Genomic DNA, 14,707 nt, shown 5'->3' with positions numbered 1-14,707 from the left:
CAATGAAAAATTGTTTTTCCAGTATGCGTGGGGCTTTTTAAATGAACTTCCTGTGTCAACACACTGACATCTTCACGCGATGAAACTGTTGCTGTGTGTTATCATCATTGCGCTGCAGTTAAGAGAATCGGGGTGTATCATAGGCTCCATCAAGCATTGGCTGTTCGGCGATCATCACCAAAATGTGGTTGACAAAGCGCTCAGCGAAAGTGGCGCTAAGTTCGAAGTCGTGTCAACTGATGAAAAGTTCTTAAAGTTTGCAAATGAACTGAACGACATGTCGCCCCTCGATGCCTGCTATCATATCGTAATTATCTTTATATGTTAAAAAAAACCCCACATATATGTATAGGACTGTTTACACCAGTTTCTGTAGGAGCCGTTTTTACTGCTAAATTAATAAATGTGAAGATGTCTCCTTGTTAGAAAGAATAGTCTTAACCATATCTTAACGTGACCAGACTACGCTCAGGTCACAGTAAGAATTAGTCCCATAAACTTGCAGTGTAGCAGCCTTGCGTCAATTTTAATAATCTGTTAAAAATAATCTGCAGGGGAAAAATATATTTTTATACCTTACAAACCTTTTTGAACATGCATATGTAGTTAAGTCTACAAAATATGGAATCAAGTGAAGTCGTACCCAACCCGACTCGCACCCAAACCAACTCGTACTCAAATGGTCAGGTCGTACCCAAAACTATGTGGTTCACTCGTACCCAAATATAAGAGTACGACTTCACTAGTCAACTCGTACCCACGGGGGAAATATATTTGAATTACAGTCAAGTCGTACCCAACCCGACTTGCACCCAAACCAACTCGTACCCAAATATTTGAGTACGACTTCACTAGTCAACTCGTACCGACGGGGAAAAAATATATTTATACTAGGAAAATAAAATGAATGGCTTTTATTTGTATGTTGTTATGTTTTGTATATTATCGATAACATTAATATGCGAATTGTATAACAAATTTAAAAGAATTTGTTATAAAAATCTGGTATACTATAGTTCTGTACTTGAATGCGGACGGATCATGAATGGTTATGAGCAGGTTAACTATCATCAATTAAAATCAAAATTAATTGCTTTATGTGATTCCATTCAACAGATCAGCCAATGAGTTTGTCAGCACAAAATAAACATGCTGCTCATAATTAAGAGGAAACACACATTTTCGTCACTTTTGGTAGATCAACATGGTTCGAAAGAGGTGTGTTTCCTGCAAGAAAACGGTAAGTAAATCACTATATTAGATATTGTTTTATAATTAAAACATATTTTTTGAGTAATCAAATGGATTAGGCAACAGGCAAAGTTAATTTAAAGTTAAATAAAACATAAATAAAAAACATAACATATGAATGAAAACTATATATTTTATTTTCCTAGGATAAATATATTTTTCCCGTGGGTACGAGTTGATTAGTGAAGTCGTACTCAAATATTTGGGTACGAGTTGGTTTGGGTGCGAGTCGGGTTGGGTACGACTTAACTTGATTCCATATATTTATACTAAGAAAATAAAATACAATAGTTTTCATTCACATGTTATTTTTTTAATTTATGTTTTATTTAACTTTAAATTAACTTTGCCTGTTGCTTAATTCATTTGATTACTCAAAAAATATGCTTTAATTATTTAACAATATCTAATATAGTGATTTACTTACCGTTTTCTTGCAGGAAACACACCTCTCTCGAACTATGTTGATCTTCCAAAAGTGATGAAAATGTGTGTTTCTTCTTATAATTATGAGCAGCATGTTTATTTTATGCTGACAAACTCATTGGTTGATCGGTTGAACGGAACACATTAAGCAATTAATTTTAATTTTAATTGATGATAGTTAACCTGCTCATAATCATTCTTTGATCCGTCCGCATTCAAGTACAGAACTATTAATAGTATACTAGATTTTTATAACAAATTATTTTAAATTTGTTATACAATTCGCATATTAATGTTATCGATAATATACAAAACATAACAACATACAAATAAAAGCCATTCATTTTATATTCTTAGTACATGTATAAATATATTTTTTCCCCGTGGGTACAAGTTGACTAGTGAAGCCGTACTCAAATATTTGGGTACGAGTGAACCACATAGTTTTGGGTACAACCTTACCATTTGAGTACAAGTTGGTTTGGGTGCGAGTCGGGTTGGGTACGACTTGACTGTAATTCTGAAAGAGCAACATAGTGGGTATTTGAGACCATTCATATGAAAATTTCGGCGATATACAGCGCAATATTTTTTTATTTGCTACAAAGCAAGTATATAGGTCAAATTCTGTCATTAAACTGGGTCTGAAGGACATCTGTCATTTAGACGATAAAACATTCTACCGGTATTTATCTCCTTGTGTGCCCATATTTCAACAGTCTTAATGTATAGGTCTCCTTTACAAAAGAAGTGAGCAATAAATTTTAAATCCAAGACATTTACCATGTTATAATTTCAGGTTGTTTACAGTTTAAAGAAGAAGTGTGGTGATTTGACAGAGGAAGATTTAGGGAAATTAGCTGTTCAGCTTTTAAACTGTCAGTCAGAAGCTGAAAACCGACCAACTTTTCAGTGTACAGCAGATATGGTAATGTTGATAAATGATGATATAGTTCTGTAAATGCATGTCATGTTCGCTAGGCAAGGGTTTTTCGGTTCACTCCGCTCCCCATAAACTCATGGGGAGTGGAATGGATCGAAAACCCTATAGCGTGCCTAGGGAAGTTGCTAAAAGTTGGCTATATAGATAAATTTTAAGCTGAGACAAGAGTACCTATCGGTAACTAGACTAGAGGTGATCCATCAATGATCCCTTAAGTTCAAAGATTCTACCAAGGCTTAATAGGTAGGAAGAGTTTGTGATTTGTTGCTAAAGATTCTGGAAGCCTCAGTTAGAATCCCTTTCTAGTCTGTCATGATTACTGATATTCCTGTTGAAAGGGTTAGAATTATTATTAAAAGTCATTTTACATTTTTAAAACTAGATTTTATACAATGTTTAAAACAGACACGTCTATTTGATGAGATGTGCCCAGCACACTTCAGATCTTAAATCCACTGTTTATTTTTATGTAAGACATGGCTAAAGAGGTACATGTAAGATTTGGACTTCATTAGAACATTGGCTTCTCCTAAAAAAAAAGCATTGTTTTTATGTGATTGAAATATGAACAAGAAAATTGTTTGAGAAAGTCGTAGGAAATATTGATTTTTATATTTAGTTTTACAAAAAATATCTGATAATTTTTTTATGAACTTCCTCATACTTTATATGATCGTATATTCTTAGTACGATTTCGAATACAATAATGTGTATTCAAAATGTATATACATGTATTTCATAAATTATAATGTCATTGAGATAAATGGGAGGACACTAAGGAATTGGAATTAGAACAAAGAGAAAGTCTAGATGATCAATGTATATTGATTAAATTTTTTATGGTAATCTTATCTACAATGTATAGAATAAGTAACAATTATTATAAAAGAATCATGAATTGCATTTTATAGAACTTTTCAATTTTCTGATACCAGACAATTGCAGAATGTACCAAAAATATGGATGGGCCAACTTGGAACGCATACCAGATTGTGGGGAACCGAGCACGAGCGATGTGTTACGCCACACAGCAGGACCAGTTCCGCAGACTAACTGAAATGGCAGTCCATGAACTGGTGGCTGCTGCTGATGACCAGCTGGAAAACTTAAAGCAAATGATGGTAAAATTAGAAATGATTTGTTATATATGCGTAATAAAAAGTTTTGTTGCATTGTAAAAGAGTTATATATTTTACCTTATATATAGAAAAATTTATTTGCTTTATCTACAGTATAAATTTTTTAGAGAGAATTTGAATATTTAGCTCACCTGAGCCAAAGGATCAAGCGAGCTTTTTCTGATCAAAATTTGTCCTTTGTCTGTCGTCGTTGTTTGCATTGCCACTGGCTTGGTGTTGTCATGAACTTTTTGCAATTTCACCTTCCATAATCACTTGGCCAATTTCAACCAAATTTGGCACAAAGCATCCCTTGCCCAAGATCATTCAAGTTTGTTCAAATGAAGGGCCTTACATAAAGGGGAGATTGTTCGAAAATAAAGAAAATTTATTGACATTTTAGAAAATATTCGTCACAAATAGCATTTGGCCAATAAATTTGAAACTTAAAATAAGGCATCTTCAGAGAGTGTAGATTCAGTTTTGTTCAACAAATCACGATCCCAGGGATGTGATGGGTTCACAATGGGGGGGGGGGGGGGGAGCAAATTTACATAAGAACAGATAATGTTAAATGTTTGAAAATCTTTTACATGTTTACTCAAAAACAATTTTGCCAGATATTGAAACTTAAATGGAACCATTCTCATATAGTGTAGTATCAAGTTTCATTAAATCATTATCCCTGGAGGTAAGGTGGGGCCACAATTCTACAATATTTACATAGGAATATACTGAGGAAAATCTTCATTCTTAATTTGGACTCAGTGTTAAAATATTTGCTAAAAATTATTTTATACCTCTGCAAAATTGTACAGATATTTCCGTATTTTATTTATTTAAGCTGTTTGGATCAGAGTATGTCAGTTTGGTATTGTTGCTCAGGTGAGCAATGTGGCCCCTTGTTTAGTATCCTGTACACACTGTACTTTGTAATTTATTGCGTTAAGCAGATTTATACATGTTATAGATTGTGATGCACACAGGGTTCTCCTTGTAAAATAAAACTGTGGTACAATAAACAGTGTTTTTCAAAGATCAATGGAATTTAGTATAAAGATAAAATTTGCTAATTGCTGTACTTCAATATAATTAAGTCATGTATATGCAAGCAATGTGTTTATGATTACCAGAAAGGACAGGAGTTGCTGCACTCTTTGACCTCAGAGACAGTTCAGAAATTGTTCGATAGTCAGATGGAGTTACTGGGAAATCACCAGCAGCTGAAACTAGCCCACGACACCATCATGTCCAACGTGGAGAGCAATATGAAGAACCTTCATCAGGAGAAATCTCTGATAGCCACAGGAAATAAACAGCTTGCCGAAATGGTGGAGAACATTAAGAAGAAACTAGGTATAGAGCAAGGGGAAGGAACTCATACATTGCAAATATAGAAATGTAGTTCAATATTCAAATTAAGAATGAAGCAAATGGTTATTGATATGCACAGTTTTTCTGCATTAATGTAAGAGTACAAACAAGACCTAATTTTGTTTTTACTGATCTGTTCATGCTTAAAATTATCTGATCTTGCATCAGTATCTGTAGAGTGACACGTACAGTTTACCGTACATAATGATTGATCTTGTTCCCATGCAGTATGACATCCAGTTATTTCCATGATTAAAACTATCAGACAGGAATGATTCATAAAAAGAAAAACACCAGTTTTTGCATACCTTTACTGTCTGTTCTATAGATCTTAAAATGATTGAAAAGATGAAAAGTGCTTTGCTTGGTACAGATACATGTACTTGATGTTGGCTAATTAACATTGTATTCATACTTATATTGGAGTGATTTACAAAACTATTATTTCAATTTAAGATGCATTAAAAGACTATGTATTACACTGTATGTGTTTATTTCTGATATATAGATTTAACTGCTGAGAATATGGCCACTCAGGAGAGGAAACAACAGGAGAATTATAAGAACATCATTGAGGATCTTGGTCAGATACACATAAAGGCACAGGATGCTCTAAAGAAACTAGGTACATGATAATGTTCACTTGAGGAAAAATAATTCTCTTCTTTTGAAATGAAAATCCAAATAGGGTTAAAGATTTATATTTGAAATGATTTTGTATTAATACCAGTATATACAGCACTCAAAATTTGTCAGAAATACTATATGTGAGATAAAACTAAGTACTGTATCTTTTATTCAGTGAGCCTTAAAATTTTACCTTATGACTGTAATGCTTGTGGATGTATACATGTTTGTTTTTAATTTGATTGCAGATGAGAGCTCGGCTCAGTTGTTACGTAACCATAAAGAGATGACCAAGTTCTATCTGGAGATGTACCTGAATGTGAACAAGATCAACTCCTCGGTCTCTGAACTGATGGACACAGTTCTCACAATGCAGAAAGACTTGGAGAAAAAAATCAGCTGGTTCTCTCATATCCTAGGCAGTTCAGGTAAAATATTCTGCCTAAAACTTAAGGTACGGTGACTCTCTTATGAGGGGAGTAACTATACCATTGGTATAATGAATTGTTATTCCTTTACTGATTTGTCACTTAAAAGAAGTACATTTGTATTACAATGTACAGTGAAATTTTCCTCACACTGCATACTGGATTTTAATCATAATATAGTTTTCTTTTGAAAATCTTTATCATTCAAGCAGAATTATGTAAATGTTTGTGATGAGAAGGATAATGAACCTAAAATGTTCTTTAAAAATGCATAGTTTTTACTGATTATTTTTAGTTTCATTAATAGAACATCTTGATATTGAAAATGGTATTTATAAAAGAAGAGTATTATCATAATTATGAAAATAAAATAGCAAATTCATGTATAATTGCATATTTCTTGCGTGCTTTACATGCACACATACATGTGAAATAATAAAATAAAATATAAGATCACTAGACAAGACATCAGTTTGGAGAGTTTTGATTTCCCTCACAGAGGACAAGCTGGCAGTAATGATGTCCTGGGGACAGCACCTAATGTTCTTCCTGTTTATAATCATCATGTCTGTTTATCTACAAATTCCTCGCTTGTCGCGACTTGCCATTATAGCAGCGTTGACCGCCAATGCTGTGGCCGAGCTGAAGTTTGGACAGAGTATCGGCTTCAGACATGTCCTGGGCTTCATCGTGACTGTTGTCACAGGTAATCAAACAGAAATAGGTGTATATCTGAGTGATTTCAAGTCCAACTCCAAAGACAGAAATTTATTTAAGGAATATATAGTGTTGAGAATTGAATGTTTTTTAGTAATCACTGGTAACTTTAAAAGTTATTAAACTGACGAAAACTTTTGGAAAATATACATTTATTACACTTTAATTGTACAGTTTGACACGAACATGTGTTATAATATATAATATTCTAATGAAATCTCAAGCTGAAAGCTCAAGTGAGCCTTTTTGATCAATTTTTGTCTGGTGTCAATCTTTCTGTCTGTCTTTCCGTAAAATTTTACATTTTTGACTTCTTTTCTAGAACCACTGAGCCTATTTTAACCAAACTTATGACAAAGCATCCTTGGGTAAAGGAAATTCAAGTTTTTTTTTAAATGAAAGGCCATGCCCTCTTTCAAGGGTAGATAATAACAAATCATTGAAAATTTGTTGGTATTTTTAAAAATTCTTCCTCTCAAAAACCATAAAAGCTGAAACTTGTGTGGAAGCATCCTCAAGTAGTGTAGATTCAAATTTGTTCAAATCATGATCCCTGGGAGTAAGGTGGAGCCACAATTGGGGTCAATTTTTTACGTAGAAATATATACAGTAAATCTTCAAAAATCTTCTTCTCTGAAACTGATCAGCCAGAGAAGCTGTAACTTGTATTGAAGTATCCTCAGGTGGTGTAGATTCAAGTTTGTTCAAATCATGATCCCCAGGAGAAGGATGGGGCCACAATGGGGGTCGAATTTTACATAGGAATATAAAGAGAATTTAAAGATCTTATTCTCAGAAACTGATTGGCCAGAAAAGCTGTTACCCATGTGGAAGCATCTTCAGGTAGTGTTGATTCAAGTTTGTTCAAATCATGATCCTCAGGAGAAGGATGGGACCACAATGGGGGTCGAATTTTAAATAGGAATTTAAAGAAATTTTTTTTAAAGATCTTATTTTTAGAAGTGGGGGGGGGGGGGGGGAAGGAGGATGTGAAATTTTTACGTAGGAATAGGGTTGGTCCACATGGGGGGCTCCAATTTTACAAAGGAAAATTTAAATTATTCACTTAAAACTCAAATGTTATTTAATATGGTTTTACTTAAATGCAAGCATTTTGACATATTGTTAATTCCTTTAAAATTGTTTAGACTCTGGCCCCTGAACAATTCTTCAGCCTCACTAGGGGTTCAAAGTTTGATGTAGGTTTATAATCCATATAAAAACTGTACAGTTGTTTACGCCTGATCATCTTCTCGAGAACTACAATGCTAAATATGTGTTATGACTATAAAATCATCCTGTTACAAAAGGGCTCAATGAAAAACATAAGAATATGCAGAAGAATTTTTTTTATACAGGATCTATGGTACGACATTGTTCAGATATTTTGCATATGACTCCATAAAGCTGATTTTATAATGTCTACTGTTGCTCAGGTGAGCGATGTGGCCCATGGGCCTCTTGTTTTTACTTGCATTGCTCAGAATTACATGATTCAATAAATATAATGCATCAAATATACATGACAGATTTTCTTAAGATTCAACCTTTATAATATTCAAGCAAAATTGGTAGTGCATTTCAGATTTCATTTCTTTTGAAGGCAGAGTACGAGTATTTATCAATATGGCTGTTTGTTAACTATTGATAAATTAATTTGTTTTTAGCTAATGTGATGTATCACATTTGGCGTCCGAAGTCTTACTACAGAAGGGAGCAGTACATGGCCATTGGAGATGCCGACCCTGGTGCAAGGTCCTCTCCACTGTCTGCTGATGAAATACAAACATTGCAACACTTACTGCAAAGAGTCCAAAATTCAGGTAACAGCAAGCATAGTTTCAATCTTTGTTTTCTATATTCAGTGCTTATATAATTGTCATTTCACAAATGATGGTGAAGCCCTTTTAAGTCCCTTGTAAGTATTAATATGAACTTGAGTATAAGACACATCCCAAAGTATAATGAAAAAAAAAATACTTACAGAAAACAAGACATTTATAGATACACATATGTACACAGTACAAATGTGCATAAATGTACTTGAACATTAGTAATATGAGAAAGATAATAAAAACAAGCATTCTGAGAGTATTGCATAAGCAATACACGTCCCCTACCGCTTTGTAGAAATTTGTGAAAACAATGCACTGTTATGCAGAATATCATTTCTTACCGTCTCAACAGACCAACCCGATAACGAACCCGATTGTAACAATACATAAAACCCTGTCGATTAAATTTACAACACAATGCTTGACACTATTTTACAGAACTTATTTGTTTGTTAGAAACAATAAAAGGAATGGTCCAATTAAATTAGAACTTTTCATTGGTCCCTATTGTATGTTCATGTACCATTTTCTTCATCTAGTTCCAGAAGGCAATGATGGAGGAGGGTCAGGGAACCAATTTAATCAGAACCAAGCAACAAGAGCCAGGCCAGACTCCTCTACAATGGTACATATCCTGTGTAGCAAATGTTTGACCTTGTTAGCTTTGACATTGATCACTTAGCATTTTATTACATTTATTATAATGAAAATAACATGTTTTTGCACAAGCATGTTTTGGCTTTCATTTATACAGCTTTTTTTCCCTTTCAGTTAGAAGAAGATGAAAACATTCGGAGGTTTTTAGATGATAACTTGGATGCTACAGAAACGTTCCGACCAGAGACACCCCTTCCATCCACTTCAGGATTTGGAAGATCATTTTCAAGGTTCCTATGAAATTTTTTTCCAAATTTCTTGTATTGAATTGTACAAGACAGAAAATTTGATATGATAAAGTTAAAATAATTTAAGAGTAAAATTTGTTTTTGCTAGTTGTATAACAAAAAACAATGTTTATTTCAATGACTTGACCATTAACAGGTCATCGACCCCTTCAAGGTCAAGTACAACGAGCGTGCGCTGTCATGGCTTGACACGAACCGGAACTCCATGCCGACTGTCTGCAGCACCAGGACGGGACTTCTGTCACAGACACAAATAAACTCTCGCGTGTGACCAATTTATAGGAGAGATGAGAAACAAGTAGGCACATTTTATGCTTCATGTTGGGATCCACAGGAAATTTTGTTGGTTCAGGACTTCCCAAGTAAATTCAGACTTGGTTAATTCATAAAAAAGATGCCTTGATTCCTCGGCAAAAACATCAGGATCCCATCTATGCATCAAGTAGCTGCAGGTCTTGCTATCAGTCTGAAAAAAATTCTAACGGACAACCTTAGAGCGAATTTTTTCAGAATGGGAGCTATAGACCTGCGGCTACTGTAAATTCCTAATTAAACGCGAGGAATTAATATCCGCGTAAAATTGCAAGAAGCCCATCAAGGAATTCTTAAATCTCGCTTTTAATTTTCTGATACATGTAAACTACATGATAATACAATATAATAAAATTTCGTTTTACGCAATTTTATGTTCTCGTGATTTGATGGAAAATTGTTGAATCGTGGAATTAAGTACTCGCATATAATAAGGCATCTACAGTATGCATCCTGTGTCTTCAGTCAGCTTACAATGTGTTGATAGTGCTCTAGTCCAAAAATTTTTTTTATCATATGCATTATGTGTGTAATGCTGTGTTCCAATATTATATTCATGTAGGACACAATTTGACGGCAATGATCTGAAAATTGTTGTCCATTTTGTTACATTTCCCCTAACTGCAATTCTTAGAGAAATAGAGAAACCTTCAGAAAATCACTTTTGTCTTGCATACTGTTTTAGTTGCAAAGCAATTTAACTTTTAAGATTAAATTGAAGCAAGGAACAAATGGTTGATAATATTAAAATTATTTATTGGACAATTATTGAATTCTTCAGGTTTATACGGCTAGATGTATATCCGTATACATGTAAATTTATATATATTACCAATCCTGTTTGTGCTTGTAGGGTTTGATGTCCTCAAATCGTGTGTAAATTATGTGCCAAATTTTTTCTCAATGCATGTAATTGAAATGTTATGTCAGTTTATCACTAATGTTTATTCTCTGCATATTACATGTATTAAATAACTGAGAGTTTTTTAATATGCTCTACATAATTTTTTTCTTTTATCTAAAAGATACATAGATATAAATTGCCATAAATTGTGGATCTCACAATTCTTGTTTAATTAACTTTTCATATCATTTTATATACATGTAATTCTAAACTTTTTAGAAACTGGACTGAACTTTTTTCAATACATGTATATGAAAAAAATGTTTCAAACTGAAAAAAAATGCAAAATTTATTTTTCTGTATGATTATATGTGCCAAGTAATTACCAGGTACACGTATTTAAAAAGGATAAATTTGGTGTTATTCTGCGTTTGAAAAGACATTTGGAATTCCCAATCTGTAATACAATTTTATATATTGAGTAATGAATTGCACCGGTGGTACATCTGTATATAGATTATTAACCTCAAACATTCCAGATCTGTGGAAGCTTGTGCCTTGAAAGTCAAAAATGAATTTATTAATAAGTACATCTTAATAGTTTAACTAAAAGAAAAGTTTTTCCTCTCGGTCATATTTCACATTTTTTCGTGTTTGTTTTTGAAAGGGTTGTTTATATAATTGTAATTAGAAAAAATATGGACCGTCTCATTTTGTTGCGTTGCTTCAAAGTACTAATCTCTCAAGCTGTATATGATATTAACGAACTAATGGATATGTTTTTAGCTCACCTGAGCTGAAAGCTCAAGTGAGCTATTTTGATCACATTTTGTCTGTCGTCCGTCTGTCTGTCTGTAAACTTTTCACATTGTTAACATCTTCTCAAGAACCACAGGGCCAATTTCAACCAAGCTTAGCACAAAGCATCCTTAGGCAAAGGGGATTCAAAGTTGTGAAAATTAAGGATCACGCCCTTTTGCAAAGGGAGATAATTATGAATCATTGAAAATTTTCGAGAAATTTTCGATAAAATCTTCTTCTCACGAACCATGAGGATAGGAAAGCTGAAACTCTTGTGGAAGCATCCTCAGGAAGTGTAGATTTAAAGTTGTGAAAATCATGACCCTTGGGGGTAGGGTTGGGCAACATTGGGGGGGGGGGGGGGGGTCGACTTTTACATAGGAATATATAGATTAAATCTTTAAAAATCTTCCTTCTCAAGAACCATTTGGCCAGGAAAGCTGTAACTTATACAGAAGCATCCTCAGGTGGTGTAGATTTAAAGTTGTGAAAATCATGACTTTCAGGGGAATGGTGGGGCCACAATGGGGGGTTGCATTTTTACATAAGAATATATAGAGTAAATCTTTAAAAATCTTCTTCTCAAGAACCATTTGGCAAGGAAAGCTGTAACTTAGATGGAAGCATCCTCAGGTAGTGAAAATTCAAGGTTGTGAAAATCAAGACTCTCGGGGGTAGGGTGGGGCCACAATGGGGTCAAATTTTTACATAAGAATATATAGAGTAAATCTTTAAAAAAATCATCTTCTCAAGAACCATTTGGCCAGGAAAGCTGAAACTTGTGTGGAAGCATTCTCAGGTAGTGTAGACTCAAAGTTATGAAAATCATGAACCCTGGGGGTAGGGTGAGGCCACAATGGGGGTCAAATTTTTACATATGAATATATAGAGTAAATCTTTAAAAATCTTCTTCTCAGAAACCACTATGCCGGTATTGCTGAAACTTTTGTAGAAGCATCTTCAAGTAGTGTAGATTCAAAGTTGTAAAATTCATGACCCTCTGGGGATCAGTGGGGCTACATTTGGGGGTCGACTTTTTACATAGGAATATATAGTAAATTACTAAAAATCTTCTCAGAAGGAATCAGCCAGGAAAGCTGAAACTTGTGTAGAAGCATCTTCAGATAGTGTAGATTCAAGGTTGTGAAAATCATGACCCTTGGGGGTAGGGTGGGGCCACAATTGGGGGTTGCATTTTTACATATGAATATATAGAGTATATCTTTAAAAATCTTCTCAATAACCATTTGGGCAGGAAAGCTGAAACTTGTTTGGAAGCATTGTCTGGTAGTGAGATTTCAAGTTTATTCAAATCATGATTCCCGGGGGTAGGATGGGGTCACAAGGGGGGAGGGAGAATTTTTACATAGGAATATATAGAAAAATATCTTTAAATCTTTTTCTAAAAAAAACATTTTCCCAGAAAAGCTGTAACTTTAGTGAAAGAAACTTCAGATAGTGTAGATTCTCATGTTCAAATCACAATCTTTAGGAGTAGTGTTGGGCCACATTGGGGATTGAGTTGTACAAAGGAAAACATTTTAATTATTCACAAAAACTGAAATGTTATTATATATGCTTGTACTTATATGCAAGCATTTTTATATATTGCCGATTCTTTAAAATTGTTTAGACTTTGGCCCCTGGACGATTATTGGACCTCACAAGGGGTTCAGAGTTTGATGTAGGTTTATATCCTATATATAAACGATTGTTAAGGGTCTTTTTGATAACTGCAATGCTGAATGTGATATGACTATAAAATCATCCTGTTAGAAAAGGGACTTGATTATAAATATAAGAATAGGGGGAAACAGGGGAAAATTTTTTTTTTGTATAGGATCTACATGTATTATACCACATTGTCCAGATATTTTGTATTATGACTCCATAAAGCTGATTTTATCATGCCTATTGTTGCTCAGGTGAGCAATGTGGCCCATGGGCCTCTTGTTTCTGTGTTCAGTCTGTTATGATTGTTATGCATGGTTGATATGTTGCAGTGTGTTCATGCCACAAATTTTATAGCTTCACTAGTAAACAAAAAAGAGAGGGAAAATTGTTAAAGTCTCACTTTCAGTTTTTAAGTGTTACACTTTTGCATACATTGTGTAAAATGTGTGTCGTGTGTATGTAATTTGTATGTTTGGAGATTAGAATCGAGTGTGTTGATTTAAGTGTATGTAATTTGTATGTTTGGAGATTAGAATGTGTGTTGATTTAAAGGTGGAGCTGTGATTTGTAGGTTGAGCTGTAATGAATAGTCAGTGAGAATAAACTGGTTCACCATACATATATGTTTTATTATTGCTTGATTGGTAGAATGTCTAAGCATTATGGTTCCCAAAGTATGTACATGTACTTGTAATATCAAGAGGTTTTAAAAGTACCCATATTATATTACATGTATTTGAAAATTTAATTACATAAAAAATGTCAGATCTTCCAATTATATATTTCTACAAGAAATTTTTTCAGGTCACAGAAAATTTTGGAATATCCTCTTACATCATTTTTTTTCATTGTTTTGTAATGTGCAACGCGGCCGGGCTGTGTGTTTCAATAGGTGTATGTCTAGCACCCAACCGCTGCACAAGGTCCGTTAACGTGTGGACTCAGATTTTTGTTGACCATGAGAATATTATGAACAATTTCCAATTGATTGGATACCCACTAACTGGTTGACAGTGCCTCCTGCAAATATAAATCACTCTACCTTCCAAATAATAATCAAATCACAGCATCAACCTCGTGCTTCCTCCACTGCTGCCTAAGGTGCGCCCCTCTATGTCTGTGCTCTACTTGTAGTGCCCTACGCAGGACTTACATCGAAGTGAACACAAACTCGGAGAGAACAGTAATCTATACCATAATGTCTTATTAGGGTCTTATAAATGGCAATAGATCACCAGTACTCTCTCTTGTTCATCAAACAAAATGTTGGATCCAAAATGATGCATACAATGCAGTTCTACAGTGTATGCTCTGGCAGTTAAAACATACATGTACATTGATTGTATAAAATTTATTAACATTCACTGTAGTGTTTACTAAAATGTTTGTCTTATGTTTTGGCAAAACTAAAATTAGAACCAATTTCTTTACATTTTTTTTTTTACTGATGGG

At 34.0% G+C, this 14,707-nt stretch overlaps 1 protein-coding gene across 1 annotated transcript; it reads left to right on the top strand.

The window, feature by feature from the left end:
* Positions 1–8: 8 nt before the first annotated feature.
* LOC105324833 (protein brambleberry) lies at positions 9–13,872 on the top strand. Its single transcript, XM_034462103.2, has 11 exons — positions 9–307; positions 2,477–2,605; positions 3,556–3,741; positions 4,872–5,094; positions 5,621–5,737; positions 5,988–6,167; positions 6,667–6,873; positions 8,552–8,707; positions 9,259–9,344; positions 9,491–9,606; positions 9,761–13,872. The coding sequence occupies exons 1-11, from the start codon at positions 80–82 to the stop codon at positions 9,879–9,881; spliced, it is 1,749 nt and encodes a 582-aa protein (XP_034317994.2). The 5' UTR covers positions 9–79; the 3' UTR covers positions 9,882–13,872.
* The last annotated feature ends 835 nt before the right edge of the window (positions 13,873–14,707 follow it).

Source organism: Magallana gigas, chromosome 3 (genome assembly GCF_963853765.1).
Source record: "Magallana gigas chromosome 3, xbMagGiga1.1, whole genome shotgun sequence".
NCBI classification, from domain to species: Eukaryota; Metazoa; Mollusca; class Bivalvia; order Ostreida; family Ostreidae; genus Magallana; species Magallana gigas.
Note: the sequence above shows the minus strand (reverse complement) of the source record. Positions and strands in the feature narration are given on the sequence as shown.

Bases quoted from the DNA above. Each gene is read 5' to 3' on its own strand.
- LOC105324833 (XM_034462103.2), top strand. From the start codon at position 80: ATGAAACTGTTGCTGTGTGTTATCATCATTGCGCTGCAGTTAAGAGAA. The intron at 308-2,476 runs GTAATTATCTTT...TTATAATTTCAG, and splicing joins TCGATGCCTGCTATCATATC to GTTGTTTACAGTTTAAAGAA. The intron at 9,607-9,760 runs GTTCCTATGAAA...GACCATTAACAG, and splicing joins TTTGGAAGATCATTTTCAAG to GTCATCGACCCCTTCAAGGT.